The 13,484-nt window shown below is 42.9% G+C and overlaps 1 protein-coding gene and 1 long non-coding RNA gene across 2 annotated transcripts; both read left to right on the forward strand.

The window, feature by feature from the left end:
• Positions 1–1,945: 1,945 nt before the first annotated feature.
• On the forward strand, positions 1,946–7,252 carry LOC139192763 (uncharacterized). Its single transcript, XR_011577109.1, has 4 exons — positions 1,946–3,137; positions 4,288–4,360; positions 4,915–5,071; positions 5,542–7,252. It is a non-coding gene; the product is annotated as an uncharacterized lncRNA (long non-coding RNA).
• A 133-nt stretch (positions 7,253–7,385) lies between these two features.
• On the forward strand, positions 7,386–8,351 carry LOC139193138 (uncharacterized). Its single transcript, XM_070816114.1, has 2 exons — positions 7,386–7,612; positions 7,691–8,351. The coding sequence occupies exons 1-2, from the start codon at positions 7,386–7,388 to the stop codon at positions 8,349–8,351; spliced, it is 888 nt and encodes a 295-aa protein (XP_070672215.1).
• The last annotated feature ends 5,133 nt before the right edge of the window (positions 8,352–13,484 follow it).

Genomic DNA, 13,484 nt, shown 5'->3' on the forward strand with positions numbered 1-13,484 from the left:
GAAGAAGACCTAGTCCGAGTAGCTTTTTAACTCAACCTTGGGGGGGCCGTTGCTATAAATAGAAGAGACTGCGCATCATTCAGGACACCTCCAATTCAACACACAAAACTGCCCTGCGCAAACTCAACAACTTTGAGATTTTTTCTTTCTTTTTCGCTGACACATCTTCCGTTGGCATCAACAGCACTGTGAAAGCAACCGGTGATATCTTAAGTCGGCATAGATAGCTCTGTCACCGTAGAATCAGCCGGTCTCGCAGCATCTTCCGTTGGCATCAACAGCACTGCGGCGAGGACGGTTGATTACCTATCCAAGTCTCGGTCGAGAAGGATTTCTGAATCCTTATTGGTCGAGGTCATCTCATCAGCCTTCTCGGCAAAGTGAGGTGTTACAGTTATTATATTCGGCACATTGAAAGCCGAATTTGATATTGAACTTCGTAAGAATAGTAACCTTGTCTTCAGGTTCGAGAGCCCAAGAGGCCGAGACGTGTTCCTTTCTCGGCCGCAATCGCAAGACGCAGAAGTCAGCCACGCACCCAACGCAACATCAACAAAATTTACTCCTCGGCCGAGCTCAGTCGACGAGTTGGCACGCCGCGCATTCACCGAAGGACGTAGTTAGCTTATAGATTACTCGGCCTGCGCGCCACGTAGGCTTGGTAGTTTCTAGGGTCAACAATAATATAAAATCTACTCATCATAATCTTTTCCGAGTATTCTCTATGTATCGCCCCTAAGCACGTAGGTTTCCGTCTAGGTAGGTGCAAACATGTGTGATATTAGCTTAGTGTACGTACAACTCTATAACTCGGTGGGTCGCAAGTGTATCCGACCCACTCCTGAAGAGCTGGAGAATTATCATCTAAATAAGTGTTAATTTATACTGTTGACCCTAGAAACTACCAAGCCTACGTGGCGCGCAGGCCGAGTAATCTATAAGCTAACTACGTCATTCGCTGAATGCGGGGCGTGCCAACTCGTCGGCCGAGCTCGGCCGAGGAGTAAATTTTGTTGATGTTGCATTGGGTGCGCGGCTGACTTCTACGTCTTGCGATGGCGGCCGAGAAAGGAACACGTCTCGGCCTCTTGGGCTCTCGAACCTGAAGACAAGGTTACTATTCTTACAAAGTTCAATATCAAATTCGGCTCTCAATGTGCCGAATGTAATAACTGTAACACCTCACTTTGCCGAGAAGGCTGATGAGATGACCTCGACCAATAAGGATTCAGAAATCCTTCTCGACCGAGACTTGGATAGGTAATCAACCGTCCTCACCGCAGTGCTGTTGATGCCAACGGAAGATGCTGCGACACCGGCTGATTCTACGGTGACAGAGCTATCTATGCCGACTTAAGATATCACCGGTTGCTTTCAGAGTGCTGTTGATGCCAACGGAAGATGTGTCAGCGAAAAGAGAAAATAAAAATCTCAGTTGTTGAGAGAGTTTGCGCAGGGCAGTTGTGTGTTGAATTGGAGAGGTCTTTGAATGATGCGCAGTCTCTTCTATTTATAGCAACGGCCCCCCCAAGGTCGAGTTAAAAACCTACTCGGACTAGGTCTTCTTCTCCTGATCAGTACCAACTCGACTAGTCCTACTTTCACTAGGATTGTGACCCTAGTCCTTAACCGAGCCGGATTCGCTTCCGGGTCTTGCCGAGACTCCTCATTGCATTAGGACTCGACTTCTTGCGTTATGACCTAGCCGACCTAGGTTTGGAGGCCCACGTACTAAACGATCCATGGTATTCTTGTCGCAAGGCCTTCCGGGTCGAGAATGATTCTATACTCGGCCCAAACTATTATTTTGGGCCCAAACAGAAACTTTGCTCATTCAACGGCCTTGATTACACGGGCCGATGGTGTAAATTTGGGTCCAAACATATACATAAAAATATATAATTCTATTGAGATAACAAAAACTACAAAATAAAATGATATATATGTTTAAAGTATTAGAACATAATAAAAATGTGGAAAACAAGCTTAGAATATGTGTTCAGTATTCAATAAGTCTCTTACAATTTATTAAAAAAAAAAAGTAAAATAAAAGTTGTCTATTTTTTGTCTAAGCGAGAATCACGATTTAGATTGATCTGATAGGACAGACTCCTAAGACCATCTCCAACCCTAGCCTATAACCTATTTTTCCCCTTCTATTTGTGGGTTAAAACCTAAGGGCCTGTTTGGTATTGGATTTGAGTCCAAAGTTTTTAAACAATTTTTAAGTTTTAAGGTAAAAAAAAACCTGTTTGGTAGGCTCATTAACTGGACTGAAAAAATTTAAAAAACAACCATTATAATTTGAAAACAACAAAAGTCAGATTTTAGGGTTTTTTGTTTTATTTTTTTACGATTTCATATCCTGCGTCGTGCAGACCACAAGTAGGCCTTGCGCCTCACCAATGACGAACTATGAACAACCAAGAATAAAGACGAACATGTAATCCCTTTTTTCGAATTTCTGGGTCTTTGAGACTGCAATTCCTCAATCCAATTCAAAGAGACCATTTTCACATTGCGTATTTGTGACTCCAATTTTGGATTTAATTTTCTATAACTCTCTCTCTCTCTCTCTCTCTCTCTCTCTCTCTCTCTCTCTCTACACTTCCTCAATCCAGTTCAAAAAATCAAAAATCGAAAAAACCGAGAACCAAACCAGATTGAGGTAAAAAAAAAACGAACCGAACCAAATCTAGTTCAGTTCGGTTTGGTTTCTGGGGTTCGAAAATCGAATCGAACCGAAGTAAGGCAAAACGACTTCATTTCATATTTAATTATAAATAAATATTATTATTTTCCCTTGAACGACGTTTTTCAGTCTAATTTGTAAATTTTGTAGCACCAATCGCCTGCCTTCTTCTTCTGTTCTTCAGTCTGAAACCCCAAATAGAACCGAACCCATTCCCTCCCTCTCATATTCTATACGTACTCTCACTCTGGTCCATCTCATTCCCAGCTCTGCCGCTCTTCCACTTCGTCTTCTTCCTTCCCAGTGACCTGCGACCTGTCTCACATCTCACTGTCGCCGTCTCACTCTCAGTCTCTCACCCCCGTGACCGGTGACCTGCGACCCAGAAGGCACAACTTCCTCTCGTTGTTTCAAGTCTCGACCCACAAATTCCCTCCTTTGCAAGGTTAATCTCTCACCCCTTGATGCGTTTTGCAGATTTTTATTTTTTTTTTCAATTTCGTTGGTTCTGATGAATCTGATATGTAGCTTTTCAATTTCATGGTTTTGCAATTTGTTTTGGGTATGCTGGATTCGATTAATTTGTGAGAGTACATAGGGTTTGGAGTAGCTTAAGGGGGTAGATTCCTTAATTATATTAGGGTTCTCCTCATTCTCAGTTAAGAACTGAACCATTATATTCGGTTCTATTTGTTCAAATTTTTCTTAACACAACACCGAAACCAATCCTTTAAACGTAGTACATAGGGTAGACCGAAACCAAAACCAATCCTTTAAATGTAGTACATAGGGTAGACCAATTTTTTATGAACACAACAAACCTTGTTTGTTCCATAATAAGTTATGGAATTTGTATGTTCTTGCTCGTGGCCTCCACTTCAGTCTTCATTCGTATTTGTTTGTTCAAAAATTAAAAAAAAAACAAATTATAAATAATCAAGTTTTACCGGAGGAGGAGGATTGCTGATTGCATCTTTATGACTTATGAGTTGTAGATTACTTTCCAAATGTCAAATTAATTAGTATTTAGGTGTCAATACTTTCGAGTAATATGACGAGGAATATGAGCTCAACAGCTAAATTTCAAAGAGAACCAAAATATGTTTGATTTTGATTTTTAATTATTTGTCACCCAACAACAGAAAGATTAAAGTTTGTTGTGCATCCGTAGCTTTTCCATCTTGTATGTTTTGTATCTTTTGATGATTATAGTAATAGACCATTAGACCTTGCTTTTATTTTATATAAAAATAAAAAATAAAAAAAAGGGAAACTAGACCAAAATCGAACCGGAAAAACCGAATCGAAAAAAAAAACGAAATCGAGAAAAAATCTAAAAAAAATGAACCGAACCAAAATTTCAGTTCGCTTTAGGTTTTGACAAAAAACCGAACCATTAAGAACTGAACCCAGCCCTAGTAGTCACTAGTCAGTGTACTACAAGTCATCTGTTTTCGATTCTTGTCTGGATTGGTTCTCCTACCAATGCAATGAGGCATTCTTGTTGGCGTTGTCGATTTCTTATTCTCTGTGTATGCCTATCTTATTCTCTGCGTATTGGGTTTTTGTGTGAATACTATTTTTCTGATTGTTAGATCCAAGAAGGAAGTTCAATTTATCAAGGATCAAGTTTTGGAGAAGCAGACGCCACGCCACCTTCGGTTCGAGGTATGGAAATCTCGAACTTGGAATCTACTTGGAGTTATGGTTTTATTTGGAATTTACTTGGAGACCCTGCAATTTTTGTTTTCTCTTCAATTTTGTTAAAAAACGTATTGATATGATTTTTCTCTTATAAGATACATATAACAGTTGCTAATAATTATACAACTACAAAAACAACCTCTGCAATTCCATCTACTTTTCTTAAGATGTAAAAAACTTCGTGGTTTGAACTGGGGAGATTGTGGGGAAGTTTTGGTTTAAGGGTATAGTTTTCCACTGTGCATTCATGTATTTGTGCCTTATTCTTAGTGTAATCTGTTTATTCTTGGTGTAATATGTTTCTTCATATGAAGTGGTCTCATTTTTCAGCTCGAAAGCATAAGGAGATAGAGAGACTTCTCATCGTACGTATACTTTCGACATCCCTTGTAAAACTTATAACATCTTCCCCTCAGTGACTCTGCACTTTCTTCCAGGCCTTGTATCTGTTTCCAGAATAGCATAATAGCATACATCAATAAGCAAACATCAAAACTTCAAGTGCCCAAATTTTGCAGAGTAACAAGTATCGGTTGTGGAGCAAAAAATAATCACAAAGCAACACGTGGAATCTTGGACAAGAGAGGACAAAAATACCCTTGAGGTACAACGAGATTCCAATGCGCGAGCAACGGGTAATCATTCTTTAACCAAGTCAAAAATGCCCAAAAAAAGGTAACAATTCAAAATCCATCTCATCAAATCCTTTTTACAAGGTAATTCCCAAAACCTATCTCATTTCTTATATATTTTTACCTTTTTTTCCTCTCTTTTAGCTAAACAATTAAGCTATCATTACATAACCTCACAAAAAACATTCCTTTTATTATGTTAATTAGCCAATTAATATATTTATTCCTAATCAATATATTTATTGCTAATTAAATCACCAAATAACACCCAAAATATACATAAAGGGCCGACCACTCTTTATTCAAAGAGGACCGGCCATGCCCTATAAATATTACCCACTTTTCTCTAAAAACCTAGGTTCACACTCTTGCAAAATTCCAAAAACTCTCTAAACACTTTTCTCTCTAAATTCTAACTTTGACATCGGAGATTCTTCAACCAAAGCCCCCCCCAATTCATCATGGGTGCGTGAGGCTCTTGGCCTTGAACCTAAGGTGTTAATTGTTTTGTAGGTGCAATTTTGTTCAAGATCAATGAGAAAGAAATTTGCATCAACAAATTGGTGCTTTCATTGAGAGGAGAAATCCACACTCGTAGAAGACTCTCGCATAAAAAAGGTTTTTCTCTATTTTCTAGTCCACTTGTATTTTTTCGTACGTTCTTATTATTAGAATTTTTTTATTTGCAAAGATTCTTTGATAAAACGTAAAAGAATAATACAATGGCTAGAAATTTAGAAAATTCCACGCATGGAAATTCCAATATCCAAGGAATGGGACCACGGCAATCCACGAGGCTAAATGTGACAATAAGTGGAGTGGCTCCACCACCGTGGTGGCTACCTCGGTAGCCACCCATGGCGAGGTCCATGGTGCCTTCACCACAGCCTGAGCCGTGACATTCAAGGCGGCTTACGACACTAAGGCCACGGCCCAAGCCTCACTCTCGCATGCATCACGTACCGAGCAGCCCATTCTTGTGGCCCAGCCTGCTCCCGTCAAGCAGCCTGCTCCCGTGGTCTCCCAAGCAGCCTAGGTCGGCCCGAGACCATCTCAACCAATCATCGAGTCGGGGGCATTTTCAACACATTTATCCATGAATTTGACATTTCTCAACTCAAATCTCGTGCTCGGGGCCTACCATCCTCCTACTGCTCAAGGAGGCACATTCCATCCAAGCTCTTCCAATCCGAATGGCGAACAAAACTTGTCCCGACAAGTCATAGAATTGACAAGCGCCCTTACACAATAGACGACCTTGGTAAATCAACTTTTGCAACGCACCGAGATCCAACGTGCCTCAGATGAAGTGTCCCGAAGTAGGACAAGGGCAAACGAAGAACCTCTCAAGCAGCGTCCTAGCAAGCAGCCACTCAACCAACCACAAATCGAGCATTCGGGTAGTCTACATTCCCGATTGGGCCCTCGAGACAGCGTATACTCCCGTCTTAACGAGCGGATGAGCGTGCACTCTCGACTAGGCCAACAGACAAGTATACATTCACGGTTGGGGCCACGCTCCGATAATCAACATGAGCAGCCTTCTAGGCAAAGCGTTCATTTGTGGTTAGGCCCGCAAGGAGCATTATCCACATCACATCAAAGTAGGTAGCATGACGAATAGAGAGAAGCAGTCACTCAATTTGGTTCAAGTTCAACCAGCAGTTTGTGAAGAAACCCCTCGCCTGCTAGGAATCTATCTCATATACCACAACTGCGGCATAGACGAGCCGAGAGTGTAGAAGAACAGCCTAGACCAGGGGCAGTCGAGAGCTCCGCTAACCCAACAAAGGCAAATCCAAGAAGAGGTAGAAATACTTTTCAATGAACGGTTGCATGATTTCCGACGCAACGAAATAGGTGATGAAGCATTAAGTCAAGATATGACCAACATAAGCAGGTTACCTTTCACATACGAGATCGAGCAGGCAGAGCCTTCACGAAAGTTTAGCATGCCGCACTTCACATCTTTTAAAGGAGATGGAGATCCAGAAAGGCACTTGAAGCACTACAGAAGTGTGATGGTCCTTTATCGGAACAATGACGCCCTTATGTGCAAAATATTCGCCACCACTCTACAAGGCGAGGCACAAGATTGGTTTCACACCTTGCCACCATGATCTATCCAAAATTTTGATGATCTTTCCTTGGTTTTCACCAAAGAATACTCATATTACCGCTCGATCAAGAAAAAGTCCGATCACTTGTTCAACATAAAGAAAAACCCAAAGAAGTCACTTCGCGACTACATGAAGAGGTTCAAAGAAGAGAAGGCGAAGATTGTCGGATGCGATGACTCGATAGCAAGTGCAGCCTTATAAAAATGACTCCTAGCAGACCACCCACTGTTTGGAGAAATGATCATGAAAGAAGACCTAACTCTAGCAGATTCCTTTACCCTGCCCGAGCAACCTCGAAAAGAGTCGGCAGCTGCTCAAAAGAAGGAGAATGAGAAGCAGCCCAGCAAGGACAGGCAGAAGGCCAAGCGTAAAGACCAACCCACAACTAAAGAAGGCCCGATAACCAAAAATTATTCGAAGTTCTCAATTCTGATCCATCAAATCCTTCATGATATTAAGGACGAGTAGTGGTTCAAGCTGTCGAAACAATCAAAATGAGGTACTTCCAAGTTGGACCATACCAAGTATTGCGCATTCCACAGAGGTCTCGATCACACAATCGACGACTGCTACACTTGGAAGAACTACCTAGAAAAGCTCGTGAAAGAAGGAAAAGTCTATAGATACTTGGACAAGCCAGCTGGGCAGCCAAGAAGGAATGCAGACGATGATAAGGAGCCACCAACCAAGATGATTCGAATCAATGGCATTTTTACCGAATCCGAGCACTTAGGAGCCACTATTAACTCCAAAAAGAAGATGATCGAGCATGCTTTATTAATCTCACAAGTCCAAGCAATCGATACCCAACTTGGACCCATTATTGGCTTCAATGAGCAAGATGCAAAAAGTGTCGATTTCCTACACGACGATGCACTAGTAATATTTGTCCAACTAGCCCATGCTATAGTTAACAGGATGATGGTTGACAATGGAAGTGGAGTCAACCTACTTCAACTCTCAATCATTCAGAAGATGGGCCTGGAAAACACAATCATAGGCCAAGCAGAGGTGCTTACCAGATTAAACGGACACACCTCAACTGCTATCGGCCACATCACACTTGACGTGAAAACACTGCCAGTCGTCTTAAAGCAAACGTTCACAATCGTAAGTGATCCATCTCCCTACAATGGGATTCTTAAGAGACCTTGGTTGATCAAGCTGGATGCCGTCATTTCGGTCAAGTATCAAAAAATATGATTTTGCATCCCGGGAAAAAGGGTCAGAGAGATCAAGTTCGACCAGGCCTCATCCCACCGATGCACTGTGCAAATGTTGAAAGAATCAAATAATAAGATCTTTACCCCCGTAGAGGCTACCGAAGTCCAAAAGGACAAATAGGCTACCAAATAGCAATTACAGTAAGTGGATTAAGAAAATGGCTCCCAAGCAGACAAGATAGGATGGAAACCCGAAGAGGACGCCGAAGACATCATTCTTGATCCCCAGCAGCCGGAAAAGACAGTTAGAATTGGTTCACGTCTAAGCCTAGTTGAGAAAGAAGAACTCACGACTGTCCTTAAAGAAAATCGAGACGTCTTCGCATGGTCATCATCCAACATGCCCGACATTGACCCCGAGGTAGCCTGCCACAAGCTGCACGTCGACCCCGTTGCCAAAACGATGATCCAAAAGAAAAGACATTTCACACCCGAGCGAGTAGCGATCATTGAGGTAGAAATTAACAAGCTATTAGAGGCCAGATTCATAGAAAAGGTAGCACACTCAACATGGCTTGCCAATGTCGTACTAGTCATGAAGAAAGAGAAGGGCAAATAGAGGGTTTGCGTAGACTACACCGACCTCAACAAAGCATGCCCAAAAGACCCTTATTTTGTCCCCCGGATCGATTAGTAGATTCAACTTCTGGGAACCAGTTGCTCAGCTTCTTAGACGCATACTCCGACTACAACCAAATAGCCGTGTACGAGCCTGACAAGGAGAAAACCGCGTTCATGATAGAGCGGGGCACCTACTGTTTCAAGGTCATGCCTTTTGGCCTCAAGAACGTGGGAGCCACTTACTAAAGGCTAGTGAATATGATGTTCAAGAAGCAAATTGGGATAACCATAGAGGTCTATGTTGACAATATCATGGTATAGGGCAAGCAGCGATCAGACCGCATTCGCAACTTGGCAGAAACTTTCAATATCCTTAGAAAGTACAAGATGAAGGTCAACCCTTCCAAATGCATGTTTGGACTATCTTCAGGCCGATTCCTAGGGTACTTAGTAACCCAACGAGGAATTGAAGCACATCTCAAGCAAATCCGAACGATTCTAGAGATGAAGTCTTCAACTACCTTGAAAGAGATCCAAAGCTTGACCAGACGAGCAGTTGCCCTCAACCGCTTCCTCTCACGGTCCACCAATTGATGCAAGCTTTTTTTCAAAGCTATCAAGAGGGCACAAAGAGACAAATGGGATGAAGAGTGCGGAAAAGCTTTCCAAGACTTGAAGAAGTATCTTACATCACCTCCTTTACTATCCAAGCCGGAAGCAGCGAAAGATTTATACATTTACCTGGTAGTCTCCGAAGTAGCAGTGAGTTCTGCCTTCATACGAGAAGAGCTGGGGGCCCAACTGCCAGTATTCTACACTTCTAAAGCTCTTATTGATGTGGAAACAAGATATCCGAATATCGAAAAATTAATTTTGACATTAGTTGTTGCGGCTCGGAAGCTCAAACCATACTTTCAAGCTCATACAGTCATTGTCATGACTCAGTATCCTCTACGATCAATCTTACATGGTCCGGACTCTTCTCAACGAGTGATGAAATGGGCATTGGAACTTGGTCAATATGGTTTAGTTTTTCGGCCTCGCACAGCGATAAAGGCCTAAACCTTAGCGGACTTTATAGCAGAATTCGCACCTAGCTTAGGAGATGCAACAGAGCAGCCTAGCGATACTCTAGAAGCAGCCGAACACACCTTAGCCATGGTTGTACCCCCAAGCGAAGATTTCTGGCATTTGCATGTTGACGGCGCATCTAACTACAAAGGCTCGGGAGCAAGCGTGGTCCTTGTTACCCTAAAAGGCTCAATGCTCGAGTAGGCGATCACTCTAGGCTTCAAAGCATCCAATAACGAAGTAAAGTACGAGACCCTACTAGCAGGCCTCCGAATGGCAAAAGACTTGGCGGTGAAGAAGCTCGTAATTCATTCTAATTCCCAACTAATCACCAGCCAGGCTACTGGGGAATACACGGCAAAACATTCAAGGATGGCGCAATACCTAGAGAAAGTACGCCAGTAGATTGAGGCATTTCAGACTTACACTCTCACTCAAGTTCCGTCGGCAGACAACGCCCATGCAGATACGCTAGCCGGTTTAGGCTTCACTCTCAACCACCAATTTAAACGCTCCATTCTAGTGGAATATCTAGACAAGCAAAGCATAGAGATGGAGCTGACAGCCGAAGTGTCACAGGTTAGTGTAACTCCCAACTGGCAAAGTTCTATTATAGACTACTTGATCAATGACACACCACCCATCGAAAAATTAGAGTCAAGGAAGCTCCAAATCAAGGTTGCATGCTACTATATGTGGAATGGCATTCTTGTCTGAAGATCCTACATCGGACCGCATCTCCGCTGCCTAGCACCTCCCGATGACTTGAAGGTTCTAAGCTTAATCCACGAAGGCATTTGTGGGAATCACTCCGGAGGCTAATCTTTAGCATAGAAGGCTCTTAACGTAGGTTACTACTGGCCTACCATGCACTAAGATGCTGAGGAGTTAGTACAAAAATGCGACCGCTGCCAATGCTACAAACTAGTACCAGGACTGTCTGCCAGCAAGCTACACCTGCAGACGAGTCTTTGGCCATTCATGCGATGGGTAATCGACCTGGTAAAGCCTATGCCGCCTGCTATTGGGGGTAAGTGCATGATGATCGTGGCAACCGACTACTTCACCAAATGGGTAGAAGCAAAGCCCATGATAACCACGACTCAGACGTACATAAAACGCTTCATATGGAGGAACATCATTTACCGATTTGGCATCCATCAATCCATCGTCACCGAAATGGCCTGCAATTTATGGAAAAAGATTTGGCGAAGTTCTTCCAAAAGTACGGCATCAAGCAACACATTTCCACGCCAAGATATCCTCAAGGCAATGGGCAGGCCAAAGCATCCAACAAGACGATCCTCGACTGCCTCAAGAAATCCCTCACTGACAAAAAGGGTAAATGGCCAGATGAACTCCCCGGATGCTTATGAGCATAACGCATCACCAAAAGACGAGCAACCAGTGAGACTCATTTCTCTTTAGCATTTGGTTCAGAAGCAATCATCTCTCCCAACATCATCGTGTCAAGCATCAACATTCTACTGCCAAGCATTGAGCAGAACAGCAAAGAGATGGCCACAAACTTAGATCTAATAGAGGAGAGGCGCGAGCAAACCATCATCCGCATCGTAGCTTACCAACAGCACCTCATTTCCAGCTACAATAAAAGGGCCAAGATTCGGCAGTTCCAACCCTAGAGATCTAGTCTTAAGAAAGACCTTCATCACTGCCCGCAGAGAAGGCTCGAAAAAGATGGATCCCATCTGGGAAGGTCCGTACAAGATCAGCAGAGTAGGCGGCAAAGGTTACTACACCCTCGCCACTATGAATGACAAAGAGATCGAGAAGCAATGAAACGCCTACAATTTGAGGAAACACCATGTGTGACTTCCCACTATATCAAGACCCAAAGACTCAAGTAACTCAACGGGCACCACTTCGTAAGTCGATGACTATCCATTTGTCATGCAGTCTTTTACAGCTAAGTTATTCGTTCATTTTTTAAAGAAGAAGTCAAGAAGTAATTTGCAACTTGGCTCAACTATATATCTACAACAACTTATCTCTCATGCACTTCAAAAGAAGATCGCACCCTTTTTTGGGACTCACCGGATGAATTACACCCCCTGAGGGACCAACCATGTTCTCCAAAGCAAGAGGATAAACTCAACACTCCAAATATCCAGACGTGGATGAGCTTGGCTACCCTGGTATAACTAGATGCACAATGGCTTGCGCTAGGATTCCTAGAAGTAGCCACTATGGTCTTTTTCAGGGCTTAGCTAATAGAAGGATTTTGGGTCTCTTGGCCTAATCCGCGGAAAACCGGGCCCTAGAGACAGAGGGGGCACATTACACAGTACACCCTACAGGCGGCTGCCCTATAAACCTAAAGCTGCTACCGAGTGCACTAAGGTAGCCTACGGTTTCTGGAATACTACCTACGGCTTGCCCTTCGAGCAGTAAAACCACGCTAGACTTATACAACCGTACATTCTTGTGAAAGGTTGAACAAACTAGTGTGCATATATGAAGCTTTATCCACTGTCGACATGCTACGTAGTCGATAAGCTTTACCTTTGCCAAGCGCAGAACAACCTACACCAAGATCTAAAGTGTTGTGATACTTGCTACACAACATACGGAATTGGAAAAAGCCAAGGTTAACAGCCTATTGGTTACGCGGATTCATCTGCTTCTGTAAGTAACGCATCCAGCTGCCAACCTTATTGCTAACAACTTTGCAAAAGTTCTACACCAACACCTACGGCTGTGTAGCCTATGCAGGCCTGTCTGCTTATAAAAAAGTAGCTCACCTGCCACTAGTCTATAAGGTCTAAAGGTTAGGGCATAGACAAAAAGAAGCGAAAATGGAGAAAAACGAAGGAAGCAAGTTTATTAAATTTTCTAGCAAAATTGATAAACAACTAGCAAAGACCGAAATAGTTCAAGCAAAAGCAACAAAGGAAAACAAAGAAAATCCTAAAGGTTACCTAGAAGACTATTATTCAATAGCTTGGACATTTCACGCTAAGCGGTCGCCACACCTTCAGTAGCCTTGATGTTCTCAGCAATGGCATCATCCGACGCTTTACCCTCGGCTACCCCAGCCTGGGCACCAACTTCTCCAACTACTTCACCGATAGAAGACTCAAAAGTAAAGGCAAGCAAGTCTTCCAAAGAAATAGAGAATGTCTCGAAGTCTTTACTGGAAAACTCAAAATCAGACGATCGGCTTGACCCTAAGTAAGCGAAGCCTCGAACCTAGCCTTCTCACCCTTCAACTGCTTATTTTCCTCAAGCAAGCAAGCACAAACCGCTGCAACTCTTCTACTTCCTTCTTCAGATTGTCGTTGATCTTCAAAGCACTTTAAAGTTCCGCTTGAGGCTCAAGCCTATCAACAACCTTTTTAAAGTGGATCACTTGGTTGTAAGCAACGATCAGTTCTTCATCCTTTGCATAAGCAGCAGAGCGGAATTCAGAGATGGAATGCTCAAGATCTTGAATTTGAGGTATTTCCTTTTCTGCACTTTC

The sequence above is a fragment of the Malus domestica genome, chromosome 16 (assembly GCF_042453785.1).
Source record: "Malus domestica chromosome 16, GDT2T_hap1".
NCBI classification, from domain to species: Eukaryota; Viridiplantae; Streptophyta; class Magnoliopsida; order Rosales; family Rosaceae; genus Malus; species Malus domestica.